The 20446-nt window shown below is 44.9% G+C and overlaps 1 protein-coding gene across 2 annotated transcripts in view; it reads left to right on the top strand.

Moving 5' to 3' along the window:
- Positions 1–19844, top strand: part of LOC139420836 (actin filament-associated protein 1-like 1) — a 36619-nt gene extending 16775 nt beyond the window's left edge. The window contains exons 1-18 of one of the 2 annotated variants that reach the window (XM_071171177.1): positions 1069–1292; positions 10432–10557; positions 10716–10799; positions 10942–11027; positions 11112–11232; positions 11345–11443; positions 11558–11769; positions 11945–12217; positions 14891–14984; positions 15603–15758; positions 16051–16262; positions 16421–16524; positions 16671–16743; positions 17463–17580; positions 17731–17904; positions 18093–18283; positions 18674–18802; positions 18987–19844. In XM_071171177.1, coding sequence (XP_071027278.1) covers positions 1256–1292; positions 10432–10557; positions 10716–10799; positions 10942–11027; positions 11112–11232; positions 11345–11443; positions 11558–11769; positions 11945–12217; positions 14891–14984; positions 15603–15758; positions 16051–16262; positions 16421–16524; positions 16671–16743; positions 17463–17580; positions 17731–17904; positions 18093–18283; positions 18674–18802; positions 18987–19013 — 2316 coding nt within the window. In that variant the 5' untranslated portion in view covers positions 1069–1255 and the 3' untranslated portion in view covers positions 19014–19844. Of the gene's footprint in view, positions 1–1068; positions 1293–10431; positions 10558–10715; positions 10800–10941; positions 11028–11111; positions 11233–11344; positions 11444–11557; positions 11770–11944; positions 12218–14890; positions 14985–15602; positions 15759–16050; positions 16263–16420; positions 16525–16670; positions 16744–17462; positions 17581–17730; positions 17905–18092; positions 18284–18673; positions 18803–18986 lie in introns of those variants that run through there. The other variant, XM_071171178.1, reaches the window with a different exon arrangement.
- Positions 19845–20446: the final 602 nt, after the last annotated feature.

The following is a 20446-nucleotide window of genomic DNA, read 5'->3' on the forward strand; positions in this document are numbered from 1 at the left end:
CCTGCTTCCGCTCCGCTCCCCTTTTCCTCTTTGTCCTCATCCTTGTATCCTCATACACACATACTGTAGTATATTCATGCACTCTCTCTCTCTCTTACACACTCTTTCACACACACACACACACACACACACACACACACACACACACACACACACACACACACACACACACACATATATATATATTTTGTATAGCAGCAGAACTTTCTTTCTTGTTTTGTTTGGCTTCATTTCCTTGTTTCAAGGGGAAGGAAACCGACCATTCTCTGTGGAAACAATCTGCTGTCCTTCAAACATCTCTCAATAAATTAGAGTGAAATTCCATCTGTTACTGTGAGAGAAAAAAAATCAGCAGCCATTCATTAGCTTACAAACAGTCTCTCTAAAGACACACTCAAACGACAAGTCTTTTTTTAAAGATGGAACCAAAGGAGCAGTGAAGCTGATTCATATGCATATGAAGCTCCTTGGTATGTCTGAGTGTTGAGTCTAGTGAGTTGGAGGAAGTGCTGTCCTGCTGTGAGTGCGTTGGCAGGTATTTGGCTCAGCTCAGTCAGCGGCTTTTGGGGTCACCATGGTTTCCTTGTGTGCCGGCTGTAGCCGTGAGGACGTGTCAGAGTGTGTCAGTGTGGTGAGCAGTTAGAGAGAGGCAGCAGTGTTAAGGTCACTGGATCATCCTCACCCCCCACTGGATATTCTCTCTGGAGCGAGAAACCCAACCCAACGCTATTCTTGTTGGATGGAAACCTTTTAGTGACTGACTATGCACGCAATGAGACATCCATGGTGGTTTCTTAGACATTGCCCAGTGATCTGTCATGTAATTGCGAGTCGATAACCACATCACATCATCTCCTGCAGAAGTCACTTACTTCATAAATCATTGAGCTTTGACTATCATCCCCTTCCTTTTTTGTGATCCAGTTTCAACCACCAGAGACCAGACCCTGGGAAGTGGAACTCCTCAAAGAGAAGTAGAGATGAAAGTATTTTTGAGTAGTTCCACCCCCCAGAGGGAAAGAGAGAGAGAGGAAGATAGAGTATAGGAGGTGGGGTGTAACAGCAGGAGAGTCAATAATTTGAGCCCAACCTACTGTATACCACAATACCAGAGAAGGAGAGAGGGAGTGAGGGTGAGGGTGAATGAGAGTGACACCTCAGCCAAACTGTGTGTTTAGAGCTCTGCAATCCCAGAGACAAGCACAGCTGATGTGTGGATTACCACAGCAATTCTCACTGGAGCTGTTTTTGGAAAATGGTGGGCTTCTCTTCCTCTTCAGCTGTTGAAGCCGGTAAGTAACCAAATTGACTGCATGCCTGCATTATACTTGGTCTTGGCAGCCCGCTATTTGTCCCTCAGTGGTCTGTGTGTGTTGTGTTTGTCCCAGTCTCTCAAGACTGTAACATTTGAGTTGGAAATACACTAAAAGTATGTGGACACGCCTTCAAGTTAGTGTATTAGTCTTTTTCAGCCACACCTGTTGCTGACAGGTGTATAAAACCGAGCACACAGCCATGAAATCTACATAGACAAACATTGGCAGTAGAATGGCCCATACTGAAAAGCTCAATGACTTTCAATGTGGCACCGTCATAGGACGCCAACAACCTTTCCAACAAGTCAGTTCATCAAATTTCTGCCCTCCTAGAGCTGCCCTGGTCAACTGTGAGTTTGACGTGGAAACGTCCAGGAGCAACAATGGCTCAGTCGCGAAGTGGTACGCCACACAGGCTCACAGAAAGGGACTGCCGAGTGGTGAAGCATGAAGCGCGTAAAAATCATCTGTCCTCGGGTGCAGCACTCACTACCGAGTTCCACACTGCCTCTGGAAGCAACGTCAGCACAATAACCATTTGTCTGGAGCTTCATGAAATGGGTTTCCATGGCTGAGGAGCCACAAACAAGCCTAAGATCACCATGTGCAATGCCAAGCGTTGGCTGGAGTGGTGTAAAGCTTGCCGCCATTGGACTCTGAATCACATTTCCCCATCTGGCAGTTCGACGGACAAATCTGGGATAGATGGATGCTAGGAGAATGCTACCTGCCCAAATGCAAAGTGCCAAGTGTAAAGTTTGGTGGAGGAGGAATAATGATCTGGGGCTGTTTTTGATAGTTCGGGCTAGGCCCCTTAGTTCCAGTGAAGGGAGATCTTAACGCTAAAGCATACAATGACATTCTAGACCATTCTGTGCTTCCAACTTTGTGGCAACAGTTTGGGGAGTGTCCTTTCCTGTTTCAGCATGACAATGCCACCGTGCACAAAGCGAGGTCGATACAGAAATGGTTTGTTGAGATTGGTGTAGAAGAACTTGACTGGCCTGCACAGAGCCCTAACCTCAACCCCATTGAACACCTTTGGGCTGAATTGGAACACCGACTGCAAGCCAGGCCTAATCACCCAACATCAGTGTTTGACCTTACTAATGCTCTTGTGGCTGAATGGAAGCATATCCCTGCAGCTATGTTCCAACATCTAGTGGAAAGCCTTCCCCGAAGAGTGGAAGCTGTTATAGCAGGAAATGGGGGACCAACTCCATATTAATGGCCATGATTTTGGAATTAGGTATTCGACGAGTGTGTGTCCACATACTTTCGGGCCATGTGGTGTAGTTGTCTGTGTGTAGATCGTGTGTACAGTCTTATCAGAGGTCCTACTGAACACTGTATCTCCACTTCCTGAGGCGGAGGTGGACGTTTTCTCAACTAATTATCTCAAACCCTGTCTACCTTTCAGACAGAGTTCTGTTTTGATAGGACCAATTCCTTTCCCTTGCTCGTTCATTCATTCATTTCGACGTTGGTGTGTCATGACAGAGATATCTGTTTTACGTCTTGATACCTGCCATGTTTCTCTGGATAGCTGTGTTCTAATACAAACCGTCCAAGTTCATCTCATTAACATTTTTGTTAACATTTTTGTCAGTCAAGGCCCTTTAGACATACAAAGACAATTTTATGACTGAATCCGGTGTTGTTACATGCTGGAGCTCTGTCATGTTAATTAGGTTCCTTCTGTGTGGTATAACCTGAATGTTGCCTCAACTGTTCAAATAAGCTGAACAGGCAACGTCTGACTCTCTGACCACCCCAGACATTACGGCACCCCACTTCTAAACAACACTCTTACTGGGCTATATTCAGACAATTGCGAAATCATATGAAATCATAGTGTGTGTGTTTTGTGCTGAACTTGTTTGCCCTTGTTTCAGAGGTAGGCCTAATGGCGTTGTTGTGTTATGATGGAGTAACTGCTGGCAATGCAGACATTCAAGAGAGCAGACCGCTTTTGATAAGATTGTGGAAGATCCTGACTGTGCTAACATAACCTTACAATTAGACTTGTTTCCACATGAATGCATCTGCTCACAGAGCACTTCAGGTCTGTGCTTTGAGGCATGTAAGACATGGTGAAGGTCCAGTGGGCAGAGAAATTAAACACTTTAACCAACAGGTTGTTTGATCTGCTATGAGCAGAGATAAAGACAACAACCTTTTGGACTAAAGCAAAAGAAACAGTCCCATATTGTAGTGATTAGACCAGGGGAAAACATCTCTCAGATCCAGAGACCTCAAAGAAAAACAGGTGGTCTTGAGATTACTGAGATTACTGTCTGCACACACTGAGTTTTTCAGTCTCTTCCCTACCACTGTGGTGTGTGTGTGTGTGTGTGTGTGTGTGTGTGTGTGTGTGTGTGTGTGTGTGTGTGTGTGTGTGTGTGTGTGTGTGTGTGTGTGTGTGTGTGTGTGTGTAATGCTCCTCTCCAGGAGAGACCCAGGTCCAGTGACTGGTACTGCAGTTCTGGTGTCTCTTCACTCAGCTCCAGGAATGCCCCACTAAATCAAATTGAATCAAATCAAATGTATTTATATAGCCCTTCGTACATCAGCTGATATCTCAAAGTGCTGTACAGAAACCCAGCCTAAAATCCCAAACAGCAAGCAATGCAGGTGTAGAAGCACGGTGGCTAGGAAAAACTCCCTAGAAAGGCCAAAACCTAGGAAGAAACCTAGAGAGGAACCAGGCTATGTGGGGTGGCCAGTCCTCTTCTGGCTGTGCCGGGTGGAGATTATAACAGAACATGGCCAAGATGTTCAAATGTTCATCAATGACCAGCATGGTCAAATAATAATAATCACAGGCAGAACAGTTGAAACTGGAGCAGCAGCACGGCCAGGTGGACTGGGGACAGCAAGGAGTCATCATGTCAGGTAGTCCTGAGGCATGGTCCTAGGGCTCAGGTCCTCCGAGAGAGAGAAAGAAAGAGAGAAAGAGAGAATTAGAGAGAGCATACTTAAATTCACACAGGACACCGGATAGGTCAGGAGAAGTACTCCAGATATAACAAACTGACCCTAGCCCCCCGACACATAAACTACTGCAGCATAAATACTGGAGGCTGAGACAGGAGGGGTCAGGAGACACTGTGGCCCCATCCGATGACACCCCCGGACAGGGCCAAATAGGAAGGATATAACCCCACCCATTTTGCCAAAGCACAGCCCCCACACCACTAGAGGGATATCTTCAACCACCAACTTACCATCCTGTGGCAAGGCCGAGTATAGCCCACAAAGATCTCCGCCACGGCACAACCCAAGGGGGGGCGCCAACCCAGACAGGAAGATCACATCAGTGACTCAACCCAATCAAGTGACGCACCCCTCCTAGGGACTGTATGAAAGAGCCCTAGTAAGCCAGTGACGCAGCCCCTGTAATAGGGTTAGAGGCAGAGAATCCCCGTGGAAAGAGGGGAACCGGCCAGGCAGAGACAGCAAGGGCGGCTCGTTGCTCCAGAGCCTTTCCGTTCACCTTCCCACTCCTGGGCCAGACTACACTCAATCATATGACCCACTGAAGAGATGAGTCTTCAATAAAGACTTAAAGGTTGAGACCGAGTTTGCGTCTCTTACATGGGTAGGCAGACCATTCCATAAAAATTGAGCTCTACAGGAGAAAGGCCTGCCTCCAGCTGTTTGCTTAGAAATTCTAGGGACAATTAGGAGGCCTGCGTCTTGTGACCGTAGCGTACGTGTAGGTATGTACGGCAGGACCAAATCAGAGAGATAGGTAGGAGCAAGCCCATGTAATGCTTTGTAGGTTAGCAGTAAAACCTTGAAATCTACAGATAAGATAAGAGATGTGAAGCCTCTCATCTACTGAGAGAAACAACTGATCACCAGGGTAGCTGATGAGCAGATGTTTCTGTATAATGAAATGGTCCTGTCATGGGTTTGAGGGTGCCAGGAAGAGAGGTGTGGAAAATCATCCAAAATGTGTAATCCAAAATCTGGAGTTCATTCAATCCAAGATGGCGTAGCAGTCGGGAGTGTGTCTTTGTCTTCTCCTGTCCTGTCCCATGCATATATTGTTTTCTTCGTATATATTTCGTATAGATTTTAATCTCACTTTCCATCTACGGACTGACAATACTCTCCTGCAACCTGCCTCCCCCAATGTGGTACAGATCTGCTATTTTTATACTTTAGAACCAGAACCCCTTTCAGAAGCTAGCCAGCTAACTAGCTACTAGCTAGTAGTCAGTTAGCCAATGCTAGCGGTCCTCACTGATTACTCGGATATCAGCCGGCCTCAACCCGGTCAATTCCTGCCAGTCTGCACAGCTCGATATCAACCCCGAGCATATCGGACTGCTTTTTTCTACCACATCTCCGGATCCCTACCGCAAGGTCTGCACCTTTACACCGGAACTTCGCAGCTAGCTAGCTGCTATCCGAGTGGTTACTCCTGGTGAACGTCTTGTCCCGAAGCAAGCACCAGTTAGCCTGGAGCTAGCCTGGAGCTAGGCCCATCTCCCGGCTAGCCAAAGAGGTCCACCAGCCAATTCTTGGGCTCTTTTACAAATTGGCCTGGACCCTTTACTGCCAACATGGAGCCCTGCCGATCCATCACGACTGGTCTGCCGACGTAACCGTCCGAGGTGGTCTCAACAGGCTCTTTCGTTGCGACGTCACCGGATGCCCGCTAGCTGTCTGAATCGCCGTGTCTCCAGCTCGCCTAGTGTAGCAGCGACTACGGAGTTGGCTCCTTGACTCATCTAGTGCTACTCATTGGACCCTATGATCACGCAGCTACACATGCCTCTCCCTAATGTCAATATGCTTTGTCTATTGCTGTTTTGGTTAATGATTATTGTCTTATTTCACTGTAGAACCCCTAGCCCTGCCCAATATGCCTTAGAGAGCCCTTTTGTTCCAACCCCACACATGCAGTGACCTCACCTGGATTAACTGGTGCTTCTAGAGACAAAACCTCTCTCATCGTCACTCAATACCTAGGTTTACCTCCACTGTACTCACATCCTACTATATCCTTGTCTGTACATTATGCCTTGAATCTATTCTCTCGCGCCCAGAAATCTGCTCCTTTTACTCTCTGTTTCGAACGCACTAGACGACCAGTTCTTATAGCCTTTAGCCGTACCCTAATCCTACTCCTCCTCTGTTCCTCTGGTGATGTAGAGGTTAACCCAGGCCCTGCAGCCCCCAGCAACACACCCATTCCTCAGGCGTTCTCATTTGTTGACATCTGTAACCGTAAAAGCCTTGGTTTCATGCATGTTAACATTAGAAGCCTCCTCCCTAAGTTTGTTTTATTCACTGCTTTAGCACACTCCGCCAACCCTGATGTCCTAGCCCTGTCTGAATTATGGCTTAGGAAGGCCACTAAAAATCCTGAAATTTCCATCCCTAACTATAACATCTTCCGACAAGATAGAACTGCCAAAAGGTGCGGAGTTGCAATCTACTGCAGAGAGAGCCTGCAGAGTTCTGTCATACTATCCAGGTATGTGCCCAAAAATTTGAGCTTCTACTTGTAAAAATCCACCTTTCAAGAAACAAGTCTCTCACCATTGTCGCTTTTTATAAACCCCCTTCAGCCCCTTCATCCCGTCAATAGAGGATGCCTGGTTGCTCTTTAAAAGTGCTTTCCTCACCAACTTAAATAAGCCTGCCCCATTTAGAAAATGTATAACTACGACCAACCCTTGGTTCACCCCAGACTTGACTGCCCTTGACCAGCACAAAAACATCCTGTGGCGTTCTGCATTAGCATCGAATAGCCCCCGCGATATGCAACTTTTCAGGGAAGTCAGGACCCAATATACCAATACAGTCAGTTTGGAAAGCTAAGGCTAGCTTTTTTTTTTTTTGGTTGTTGAATTTTACCGCTTTTTCTCCCCAATTTCATGGTAACCAATTGTTTAGTAGCTACTATCTTGTCTCATCACTACTACGGGCTCGGGAGAGACGAAGGTTGAAAGTCATGTGTCCTCCGATACACAACCCAACCAAGCCACACTGCTTCTAAACACAGCGCGCATCCAACCCGGAAGCCAGCCGCACCAATGTGTCGGAGGAAACACCGTGCACCTGGCAACCTTGGTTAGCGCGCACTGCGCCCGGCCCGCCACAGGAGTCGCTGTTGCGCAATGAGACAAGGATATCCCTACTGGCCAAACCCTCCCTAACCCGGACGACGCTAGGCCAATTGTGCGTCGCCCCACGGACCTCCCGGTCGCGGCCGGTTACCACAGAGCCTGGGCGCAAACCCAGAGTCTCTGGTGGCACAGCTGGCGCTGCAGTATAGCGCCCTTAACCACTGCGCCACCCGGGAGGCCCCATGGCTAGCTTTTTCAAACAGAAATTTGCATCCTGTAGCCCTAATTCCAAAAAGTGTTTGGACACTGTAAAGTCCATGGAGAATAAGAGCACCTCCTCCCAGCTGCCCACTGCACTGAGGCCAGGAAACACTGTCACCACCGATAAATCTACGATTATAAAAAATATGCATTTGTCTATGACTGCTTTCCACCTGGCTAACCCTAACCGGCCAACAGCTCTGCACCCCCTGCAGCAACTTGCCTAAGCCGCCCTGCTTCTCCTTCACCCAAATCCAGACAGCTGATGTTCTGAAAGAGCTGCAAAATCTGGATTACTAAAAATCAGCTGGGCTAGACAATCTGGAACCTCTCTTTCTAAAATTATCAGCCGAATACTGCTATTACTAGCCTGTTCAAACTCTCTTTCGTATCGTCTGAGATCCCCAAAGCTCAGAATGCTGCCGCGGTCATCCCCCTCTTCAAAGGGAGAGAAACTCTAGACCCCAAATGTTATAGGCCTATATCCATCCTGCCCTGCCTTTCTAAAATCTTCAAAAGCCAAGTTAACAAACAGATCACCGAACATTTAGAATCCCACCGTACCTTCTCCAATATTCAATCTGGTTTCCGAGCTGGTCATGGGTGCACCTCAGCCACGCTCAAGGTCCTAAATAATATCATAACCGCCATTGATAAAAGACAGTACTGTGCAGCCGTGTTCATCGACCTGGCCAAGGCTTTCGACTCTGTCAATCACCACATTCTTATTGGCAGACTCAATTGCCTGGGTTTCTCAAATGACTACCTCGCCTGGTTCACCAACTACTTCTCAGATAGAGTTCAGTGTGTCAAATCGGAGGGCCTGTTGTCCGAAAGTCTGGTAGTCTTTATAGGGGTGCCACACGGTTCTTATCTGTATATATCTATGATGTCGCTATTGCTGCTGGGAATTCTCTGATCCACCTCTACGCAGACGACACCATTCTGTATACATCTGGCCCTTTTTTGGACACTGTGTTAACAAACCTCCAAACAAGCTTCAATGCCATACAACACTCCTTCTGTGGCCTTCAACTGCTTTTAAATGCTATTAAAACTAAATGCATGCTTTTCAACTGATTGTTGCCGGCACGCACCTGCCCGATTAGCTTCACTACTCTGGACGGTTCTGACTTAAAATATGTGGACAACTACCAAAAGGTGTCTGGTTAGACTGGTAACTCTCCTTCCAGACTCACATTAAGCATCTCCAATCCAAAACTAAATCTAGAATTGGCTTCCTATTTCGCAACAAAGCATCCTTCACTCATGCTGCCAAACATACCCTCCTAAAACTGACTATCCTACCGATCCTTGACTTCGGCGACGTCATTTACAAAATAGCCTCCAACACTCTACTCAGCAAACTGGATGTAGTCTATCACAGTGCCATCTGTTTTGTCACCAGCCCCATATACTACCCACCACAGCTACCTGCATGCTCTTGTTGGCTGGCCCTCATTATATATTCATCGCCAAACCTACTGGCTCCAGGTCATCTATAAGTCTTTGCAAGGTAAAGCCCCGCCTTTTCTCAGCTCACTGGACACCATAGCAACACCCACCTGTAGCACGCACTCCAGCAAGTATATTTCACTGGTCATCCCCAAAGCCAACACTTCCTTTGGCCGCCTTTCCTTCCCGTTCTCTGCTGCCAATGACTGGATGAATTGCAAAAATCACTGAAGCTGGAGTCTTATGTCTCCCTCTCTAACTTTAAGCATCAGCTGTCAGAGCAGCTTACGATCACTGTATCTGTACACAGGCAATCTGTAAATAGCACACCCAACTATCTCATCCCCATATTGTTATTTATCCTCTTGCTCTTTTGCTCCCCAGTAATTCTACTTGCACATCATCATCTGTACATCTATCACTCCAGTGTTAATGCTAAATTGTAATTATTTCACCTCTTTGGCATATTTATTGCCTTACCTCCCTACTCTTCTAAATTTGCACACACTGTACATAGATTTTTCTACTGTGTTATTGACTGTACATTTGTTTATGTGTAACTCTGTGTTGTTGTTTTTGTCGCACTGCTTTGCTTTATCTTGGCCAGGTCGCAGTTGTAAATGAGAACTTGTTCTCAACTGGCTTACCTGGTTAAATAAAGGTGAAATAAAATTAAAATACAATTTGGACACTGCTGAGAAGTTCTCAGGGATAGACATTAAAGGTTGCTCTATTTCCTGTGCTAAGTGACCTGAGCAGGGGATTTTTTTATTACTGATAACAACCAGGATGCAAAGAATTCCAGTAGTCTGGTCTTTCTGGTTTATTTCCCTGCATGTAGTTTAAAATAGCTACTTAACATTTAGGGCTAAGTGATCATAATCTTCGGGCAACCAAAAAACACTCCTAACTTGCCCAATAGGCGAATGCCTCTCAGACCTTAAAGGGTTACTTCAGGATTGTATCTACTTAAACAGAGTCAGATGAACACATGGATACCATTTGTATGTGTCTGTGTCCAGTATGAAGGAAGTTATAGGTGGTTTTATGAGCCAATGCTAACTAGCGTTAGCACAATGACTGTCAATCATTGGTTCTGCTTTTGTGACTATCATACCCGTTTATTGCATTAATCTGCCAGACCCCACGTTATTATTATATTGTCTGGGTTCTTCCAGCCACCTTGTCTATATAACCAGATATCTGAGTTGACCTATGAATATAGATTTGCTCAGTCATTTTATTGTACAATCTCTTGAAATTATCTCTCATTGTTTCATACATGACCTCTGACCTGTGTTCTTTCCCCCCAGCGATGGAGTACCTGGTGAGTGAACTGAACGTGTTGCTGAAGCTGCTGGACCATGAGAGTGTGAGCACAGCCACAGCAGAGAAGATGAGTGTGATACGGAGCCTACTGGGGCAGCTGCAGCCATCAGGTGAGTGTGTGTGTGTGTTCCAAGGGGGTGTTAATCGTCGACCATGTCATCGACGCCCAGAAAGCAGTTGTTGTTGGGGGTTAACTGCCTTGCTCAAGGTCAGAACGAAAGATTTTTGTTCATTTTTTCCATGTACTCAGTTTTCTTCTCTGTTAAAGTGAATGGATCAGACTTCGTATACATGAACACTTCCCTTTATGGAAATGGCACCAGCTTTGTGGAATCTTTGTTTGAGGAATTGGGTGAGTTAAATATCATATCTTTATTATTTCATATGACAGAAGGAGAACTTGCTAGACAATCCTAGTATACAGTAGCACATTATTTAATTCTTAAAGGAAATCTTGAAAATGATTTTATATTTTATTGTCCCACTCCCAACAGATTGTGACCTGCATGAGCTCAGAGCCTCCCCAGAAGAACTGAAGGATCAGGTAGAGGAGAAAACCTCCAAAATACCGCCGTCGAAAGTAAGATAGCCTTTTTGACTATACTATATAATTGTGTGTATAACACATTCGTTATTTTGCCTAACCCTAACCCTTTGCCCCCAGAGTCCCACTGACACCCCCCCTCCTCTGCCAACCACCCCTCCACCAGAGGACTACTATGAGGAGGCAGTGCCCCTGGACCCTGGCACGGTGCCCCAGTACATCACCAACATCGCCACATGCAGTGAGTACTCACATTTCCTCCCAACAGTCACCTATAACCATCTGAAGTCATTGTCCATACACATTGTTATTATTAGGTTACATCTAATCTGTTACCTCCTGCTTCCTTCTAGTCAGCTCAAGTCCCCCAAATTCCATTGAAGATGCATACTATGAAGACGCTGACAACAACTACCCAACCACCCGAATCAATGGCCCGCGGAAGAACTCCTGTGAGTATGAAATCGTAACACCCTGTTGAGATGAATGTGTTCGTGTGCTCTATTTGCATATTAGGAGGGAGAGAGGGGGAACCTTCTTATCCATTAACCTTTGTTTTTCTCCAGATGCTGATTCAGATGCGCTGAGCAGCTCCTATGAGTCGTACGATGAGGAGGATGAGGAGGCGAAGGGCCAGGACAGGACTCGGCGGTGGCAGTCAGAGGAGAACTCTGTGGGCCCCATGAAGGACTGTCACATCTGTGCCTTCCTGCTGCGCAAGAAACGCTTCGGACAGTGGGCAAAACAGCTGACCGTTGTCCGTGACAACAGATTACAGGTAGGACAACAGGAACCTTTCGGCTGTCGGTTGCATGTGTTTATTATTAAATGTTTATTACACACCAGGGCTGAGGTAACTAAGACACATTTTGACATATGCATATGCAGTGAAAATTATTTTTTAAGTCCCTTGTAGAGTATGAAAAAATATTTTTGTGTGTCTTTCTCTGCAGTGCTACAAGAGCATCAAAGACAGCAGCCCACACATTGAGCTGCCGCTGAACCTATGTAACGTCATCTACATCCCCAAAGAGGCACGCCGCAAGAAGCATAAGCTTCGTTTCTCCCTGCCTGGGGGAGAGGCCTTGGTGCTGGCTGTCCAGAGCAAGGAACAGGCGGAGCGATGGCTCAAGGTGATCCGGGAGGTGGTCAGTCAGGCCTGCAGCAATGACGGATTAGAGGGCTCCTCCTCTCCTATGATCCAGAGGAAGAAAGATCTGGACAAGGTGGGCTGCCCCTCAGTAACCCCGTTGGCTACCACACTCAGCCTATAGGTCTGTAATCCAACACACTGTATGCACTGAACAGACCCCTATGGGCCCCCCTGTTTTCCTCAAACAGACTCAGACACTCTGGGAACTGGTGCTATGTTTAACATCCACATATATCACCATGCTGCAGTAACCAGACAAACAAAGAAGTGTGATTGGTCCGCACTCAAAAAGATGTCACATAAAGCTTCCTGCATTCTTTTTCTTCTTTTCTTTTCACCGCATCAGGGATAGTGTACACAGACGTTTTGGCTTCACAGCCTTCTTCAGAGTGTAGGTACAGTTTTATTTTAATTCAAAGAAGAATTTGTAAAGGATATAAGTAGCAGGTGCTTCTAATCAGGGTTGCCACTCATCTGCCAATCAGGGACGGGTCTTTTCTGGTCTACCTGTATACAAATTAGTCAGAAAGAAGTACGGAGTTAAAGGGTATGGCAGCGGGCACGAAGGGCAACTCTCAAATCAATCGCCCCAGGTGTCCGCTCACCTGAATATATCACATCAATTCATGAGTTAGCCCACCACATAGGACATCAGGCAAAGCTGTTCATGAATATGTGGGTCCAACTCATAAACAACATACAAAATCTGATATGGATAGTGTTCTTGTATAACAGTATAATTGAGGCTTATAGGAAGGAGGTGAAATTGAATTCTTTAAGATAGAGAATTTAATTTATATATCCACATGGCTTCTCTTTGGAGTCATTTGTTGTCACAGTAAATAACCAGACAGAATGAAAACAGTCCAGTGAAGAGACAGACAGACATACTCCCTGATTTGACACCCCTGGTGTAACACTGCCTGGTCTTTATCAGTTGATGGTGTGTTTACTCAGTGTCAATACTCGATCAGAGGGGGGTTGACGCTCATGCTGCCTTGCTGACTGTGGGAAGGAAACAGCTGTCAAAGTAAAGGGCTAGCAATCAGCAATCAGCAACCGAAACTCCACATAGAGGAAAACAGAGTGATTTCATTACAGCCTAAATGTATGGCTTTGGACAGGCTTTGGACAGACAGACTGTTGAACCCATTTCAGGATTATTCTGAGACGATAATGGCTTTTATGTCCTAGCTGGAAATCCTTCTCTCGTTGCAGGGTCTACAGTTGAAGTCAGAAATGTATATGCACCTTAGCCAAATACATTTAATGTAACGGTTTTCTTCATCTGAAGGAGAGGCGGACCAAAATGCAGCGTGGTGGTTATTCATGTTTTTAATAAAGACAAATATACATGAAATAACTAACAAAACAAGTGGAAACTCAAACCAGCCCTATCTGGTGCAAACACAGAGACAGGAACAATCACCCACAAACACACAGTGAAACCCAGGCTACCTAAATGTGGTTCCCAATCAGAGACAATGACTAACACCTGCCTCTGATTGAGAACCATATCAGGCCAGACATAGAAATAGACAAACTAGACATGAAACATAGAATGCCCACTCAGCTCACACCCTGACCAACCAAAACATAGAAACATACAAAGCAAACTATGGTCAGGGTGTGACATTTAACCACAGTTTTTCATCATTCCCGACATTTAATCCTACGAAAAATTCCCTGTTTTAGGTCAGTTAGGATCGCCACTTTATTTTAAGAATGTGAAATGTCAGAATAATAGTAGAGAGAATGATTTATTTCAGCTATTATTTGTTTTCATCACATTCCCAGTGGCTCAGAAGTTTACATACACTAAATTAGTATTTGGTAGCATTGCCTTTAAATTGTTTAACTTGGGTCAAAGCCTTCCACAAGCTCCCACCATAAGTTGGGTGAATTTTGGCCCATTCCTCCTGACAGAGATGGTGTAACTGACTCAGTTTTGAAGGCCTTGCTCACACACGCTTTTTCAGTTCTGCCCACAAATTTTCTATAGGATTGAGGTCAGGACTTTGTGATGGCCACTCCAATACCTTGACTTTGTTGTCCTTAAGCCATTTTGCCACAACTTTGGAAGTATGCTTGGGGTCATTGTCCATTTGGAAGACCCATTTGCGACCAAGCTTTAACTTCCTGACTGATGTCTTGAGATGTTGCTTCAATATATCCACATAATGTTCCTCCCTCATGATGCCATCTATTTTGTGAAGTGCACCAGTTCCTCCTACAGCAAAGCACTCCCACAACATGATGCTGACACCCCCGTTCTTCACGGTTGGGATGGTGTTCTATGGCCTGCAAGCCTTCCCCTTTTGCCTCCAAACATAACGATGGTCATTATGGCCAAACAGTTCTATTTTTGTTTCATCAGAGCAAAGGACATTTCTCCAAAAGTATGATCTTTGTCCCCGTGTGCAGTTGCAAACCGTAATCTGTCTGTAAACAATTGTTGGAAAAATGACTTGTGTCATGCACAAATTAGATGCCCTAACCGACTTGCCAAAACTATAGTTTGTTAACAAGAAATTTGTAGGAGTTGTTGAAATGGTTGAAAATTAATTTTTAATGACTCCAACCTAAGTGTATGTAAACTTCCAACTTCAACTGTGTGTGTGTGGATGCGTGTGTGTGTTTTAAGTTTTTAAAGCCACATGCACAAGTACAGTGACATGCCTTTCTGGCGAGCATGGCATGCCCCGCCACAAACCTAATCCCCCCCCCCTCCCTTCTTCTGTATTAGTTACTAGGAGCTGACAAGCACACCTCCGACTCTGACAGCGTGGCCACCGGTGACAACCTGCCCTCTGGTCAGCTCCGGGACAACTGTGACCAAGGTTAGGCCCCAATCTGCCTCAAAATACCTGACCATCCCCGTATGTCTGTATTCTTATATACATACTGCAGCTTTGTATTTACCTGTCTGCATTCTGATAGTTCCACATTCTGAAAGACCACATCAGTTACAAGATGTAAGGAGGATCTGTACTTTAATTTTAGAAAAACATTCTGTTCTGTATTTTAAACTGTGAGTCACAGGCCCATGCAGGGTGAAGTGTAGAACTATGTTGGGCAGTAGATTGTCTACATAGAGAGGGAGAACAATTTCATGAATAAACAAGGAGAGCGATCCATGTTCTTGGGTCAGAAGAGGGGTAAACATTTTGATGTTTTACCTAAAGCACATAAAAGACAGGAAGTGTGGCTCAGAGCAGAAACATCCTTCCTGCCCTCTTCCTGCCTTTGTCTCACAATGACATCATAGGACATATACTGTACGTACACAAGGCAGAGAGAGTAGCACCTGATAGACAGAGCAGGGAGACTTCCAACCCCCCCCCCCCAAAAAAAAAATAATTGTGCTAGATTATAACTTGAGCTTCCAGTAAATAAGAATCCAAAAAAAAAGAAGTGTTTTCAGACACATTTGTAAACGACTGTGTGTTTCTATTCAGGGAAGGGGAAGAGGGGGGCGTTTACAGAGCTGACGGGATCTATGAGCAGAGCGGCTGGACGGAAAATCAACAGGATCATCAGTTTCTCTAAGAAGAAGCCTCCTCTCCCAGGAGACACTCTGACCTCTTCCTACCGTGACGACAATCCCCGCTGTGGTGAGCACATCCATGTCATATTTTACATTTTTCTCTCTCTCAGTCATAATCTCTGGGCTGAACCCTGTGCATAGCTAGTTGTAGCTACTTATTACTGCAGCTTTATGTGTTACAAATTGAGATTCTGCAGCCTCCCAGGCTCTACATAATGTACTCTGCATTATGTTACTATTCTCATCTTTCTTTTGTCCTCCCACCTTTAAAATCTGTTATTTTCCACTTCCCCATATAATAACCTTTATGGAAAGTCCAACAGTGAGAATATGTATGTATTCCTTTCCCTTTTCCCCAGGTTATCTGAATGTGCTTGTGAACCAGTGCTGGAGGGAGAGATGGTGCTGTGTAAAAGGTGGAACACTGTACCTGCACAAAGAAAGGGGTGACCTGCGTACTCACGTCAGCGCTGTGGTCCTCCATGGGGCTGAGGTCGTACCTGGACTGGGGCCCAAGCACCCCTTCGCTTTCCGCATCCTGCAAGGAGGCAACGAGGTGGCTGCATTGGAGGTATGTCTGTGTGTGTGTGTATTTTTATCCCAATGTATGATATTTTCTCCCCTATTACAGACTTAAATCTCTTGCCCAGTATCTCCGGTTTGTCTCATGGGTTCTAGTCCCCTTTGGGATCAGTGACATGTGGTGATGTGTCTCTGTGTGTCCATCAGGCCAGCTGTTCAGAGGAGATCACCACCCCAGAGGCCCTGCACTACGACTATGTGGACGTGGACACCATCACTAACATCACAGACGCAGCAAGACACTCCTTCCTGTGAGTCTGATAGAGTGGGGCTTGGCCCTTTGGCCTGGGATAATTTCTAAATGTTCAAAGTGCTTTACATTGTAAGGGGAGTACATTGCTAATGCTAGATGGTCATTATTGGTAAAGGTCTCTTTCCTCCTCATCTTGTCCCATAGTTGGGCTACCTCCTCCAGTGGCGCCTCCACAGACACCAGAACCTATGATGAGGTTCCTTATGAGGGTGTATTGGTAAGGAGATTTACAGTAAATCGAATGAATCCGCACGTCTGTGTCCACCCTTAGCTGCAGCTGAAGCTTAAAGGATCCAGTAGATGAATGATCTGTTCCGCGATCCTCTCATATCTCAGGGAGTAGGAGTCAGAGGGCTTTTTATTCTAGCGCAGTTTGAAGGCCTGCTGAAAGTCGACAGGCTCCTCTGTGTGTATGTGGGAGGCTAGATAGTGTTCCATGGATGATTTCTGATGAGCTTCTTTCAGAAAAGTTCTGAGTTGTGTAAGCAGTACAGAGAGCTCGCACACAGCCCTGACTCTTTTGGGAAAACTCTTTGCTGGAAAGTATGACAATCATATCCAACTGTGTATCCAGCTGTGTCAAGTCTTTTCATTCAATCCAGCTTTCACAATTTGACTGTAATACTTTGTGATACATCTCTCACATTCCAGTTTACTCAACTTTAAGTGGTTCGTTTATTTAACTTGTGGTCTAGTTTCTCAAAAACAGTACGTTTCCGGTAACTTTTCCAATTCCAAACTTTACATATCACACATTAGTGACAGAGTTCATCTGAGTTCATCCTCTCTCCCTCTCTCTCACCACTGGCCATCACCTCTTTTCAACTCTTTATTCTCTCATATCTTTCTCCACTACACACCTTTCCCTCCCTGTTACCCTGTCTTTCTTATCATATCTCCTTTCCCGATCCCCCTTCCCTACGCTTCCCTCCACAGCAGCCAGAGGAGCCAGTACCCAGACCAGGAGCTCAGGTGAAACGCCACTCTTCTTTCTCCAGCAGCAGAGAGATAGAGAAGGCGGATTCCTTAGTCAACATAAAGAGACACGGCTCCAGTAAGTCCCCCGACAAGACTGTGTGTGATGCTGGGAACATAGGGGGGAATTGGACAGTATCTCAACTTTTTAGACTATGCCTAGAACATACCTATATGATTTATAAATGTGGCCACTCAGAATGTGTTTTCGGGGTTTCTCTGTCTTTAGATGTGAATCAGTATGTATCAGGGAAGTATGGCAAAACACGAGCCGAGGAGGATGCCAGAAGGTACCTGAAAGAGAAAGAACAGATGGAGAAGGAGCGAGAGGTCATAAAAAATGCCCTACTCATATTACGCAATGACAGGAAAGAGGTGAAGGAACAACTGAAGGATGTTACAGGTAAGAAATTAAAACACATTCAATCTCGGATTGAATTTCCTTAAATAGAGAGAGCAAACCTAGACCATTTATTTTGCATAGATTAATGGTCCACCTACTGCTTGGCCACAGTATAGGAATTCATCACTCAGACATATTGAGGAGCCATGGAGCCTAACAAACGGATGACTGTGTGTGACTGTGTTCAGGTAAGCAGCAAAAGCAGCTAGAGAAGCGTTTGGCCCAGCTGGAGGAAAGCTGCAGGGGGAAGGAGGGGGAGCGGGTGGACCTGGAGCTGCATCTCAATGAGGTGAAGGAGAACCTAAAGAAGTCCCTGGCTGGAGGGGTGCTGGGGCCGCTCACAGAGAGCAAACCCCCTACTAGCAAACCACCCAGAAAGGTACCTGGCCTACAGCTTAGCCTACAGCACATCACGAAGAGTTATATCAAGTCTACTCTAGACCATGGTTTATTGTGGATAAGCTAAACCGTATACTTTTGGGGTCAATTCGAATTGAAGGCAACCAATTCAGGAAGTCATTTGAATTTAAAATAAGATAAATGGACCAAGGTTTGAAAAAAAATTGCTTCTACGTTTCAGTTGATTGAGAATTCATTGAATTGACCCCAACACGGCTTTGCATTATTAGGGTTTTTATGTTGAAGATTTCTTACTGTCTTAGCATGTATTTCCATCTGAGGTGTTTTGATGAGTATTGTACGTCGAAGTAGTATTATATACCCATAAACAGATATTCTCAACTTCTCTTTCCTCATACTGTATGTCCAGGTCCGCATCAGTAAAGTTGACAACACATACACTGAGGCATCCATGCCAGTCAACTGTGCTGCGGAGATGCGGAAGTGCCCCCCATCCATTTGTTCATCTAGCAAAGGGAACGTCATGCAGAAAGCCAAGGTAGGCTGTCATAAAACAAGATCCAGGGCACCCATTGCCATTAGCCTGTTTTATTAAGTAGCACTGTGTCTCAATGTTCTACATCACAATCAGAACGCAGACTGACAAACGTACAGCATGATCAGCCCTCATATGTGTACTTTACGTACAAACACTAAATGTGTGTCCTGTTTTTTTTTTTTAGGAATGGGAGTCCAAAAAGGGGACTTAGAGAGACACTGCTCATTCAGATGGTCAGTCAAATGTTTGTTGTCTTGGAACATGTTGGAGCTGATTTGGAAAAGGAGGAGGGGTGAAGCAGGGACTCCATTATCTTCAACTTTTCCACTTCCCTCTTGAGAGCCAAATATTTACTGCACATCGCTGAGCTGAGAAAATTGTGACCGGGGAAGACAACTCTGGAATTGTTGAAAAACATAATTCAAAGCCCTATCAGTCACTAGGAATCACTGAATGCTCATTCTGTGGCATGACACTTGTTTTGTGATCCAGTAATTGCTTGTGTTGCATGTGGTATTGTTGTTCCTTCAGAGTGTGGAAGAGGATATGTTATGAGGACTCCATGTGGACACATCAGGCTGGACTTGAGATGTTGAGAGGAGAGATTTTTAGAGGGTGAATATGCATACACATTATGCACATATCTGCAAGAATAGATAATAAAGGGAAAGAGAATATTGTATTGACTGTGAGAGTTTGTTGTTGGAATAGTTGCCTAAAAGCGATACTGTATCCCATAGAAATACCGTTTTATGCTGTAACCACTATGTAATTCATTTCAAAACATGCACTTTCATGAAGTGCATCAAACATTATTCCAGATCTTGTTTTAAACAACTTGCTGGACCACAGACAGAAAAACAGACACATTATGACACCTGTATAAATGAATTGTTATGGAAATGTGAGACTAATTATGTGACTAAACAATGATGTTTCCTTATTACGTAATTCACTCACTGTAATGAGCCTTTTACTTCCAATGACTTGTGCACTTTACATTATTTCTATGTGTATTGTACATAAAAGCTCTTCATTGAAATTGTCTGACTTTTTCAAACCTATCTGATGGTCATGTCACAGAAAGGATAGCAGAGGGTGTGTGTGTCTTGGGTAGGGGGCAGTATTTTCACGTTCGGATGAAAAGCGTGCCCAAAGTAAACTGCCTGTTACTCAGGCCCAGAAGCTAGGATATGCATATAATTGGTAGATTTGGATTGAAAACACTCGAAATTTTCTAAAACTGTTAAAATAATGTCTGTGAGTATAACAGAACTGATATGGCAGGCAAAACCCCGAGGACAAACCATCCCCCCAAAAAAGAATTCAGCCTACCTCTATTTTCAATGGCTGTCACTTTTATTATAAGGCAAAGTCCTCCCAGATTGCAGTTCCTAGGGCTTCCACTAGATGTCAATAGTCTTTAGAAAGAGTTTCAGGCTGGTTTTTGGAAAAATGAGCCATAAATGCTTATTTTTCTAGGTGGCTCCCATTTTGGCTGTAGTGTTTCCAAGCGCGTGAGTGAGAGCGTGTTCTTTGGTATTTTCCTCCGGTAAAGACAATAACGATTCTCCGTCTTAAATTTGATCATTTATTTAAGTATTAGGGTATAAGGTTTGATTATAAACATTGTTTAACTTGTTT

The sequence above is a fragment of the Oncorhynchus clarkii genome, chromosome 12, assembly GCF_045791955.1.
Source record: "Oncorhynchus clarkii lewisi isolate Uvic-CL-2024 chromosome 12, UVic_Ocla_1.0, whole genome shotgun sequence".
NCBI classification, from domain to species: Eukaryota; Metazoa; Chordata; class Actinopteri; order Salmoniformes; family Salmonidae; genus Oncorhynchus; species Oncorhynchus clarkii.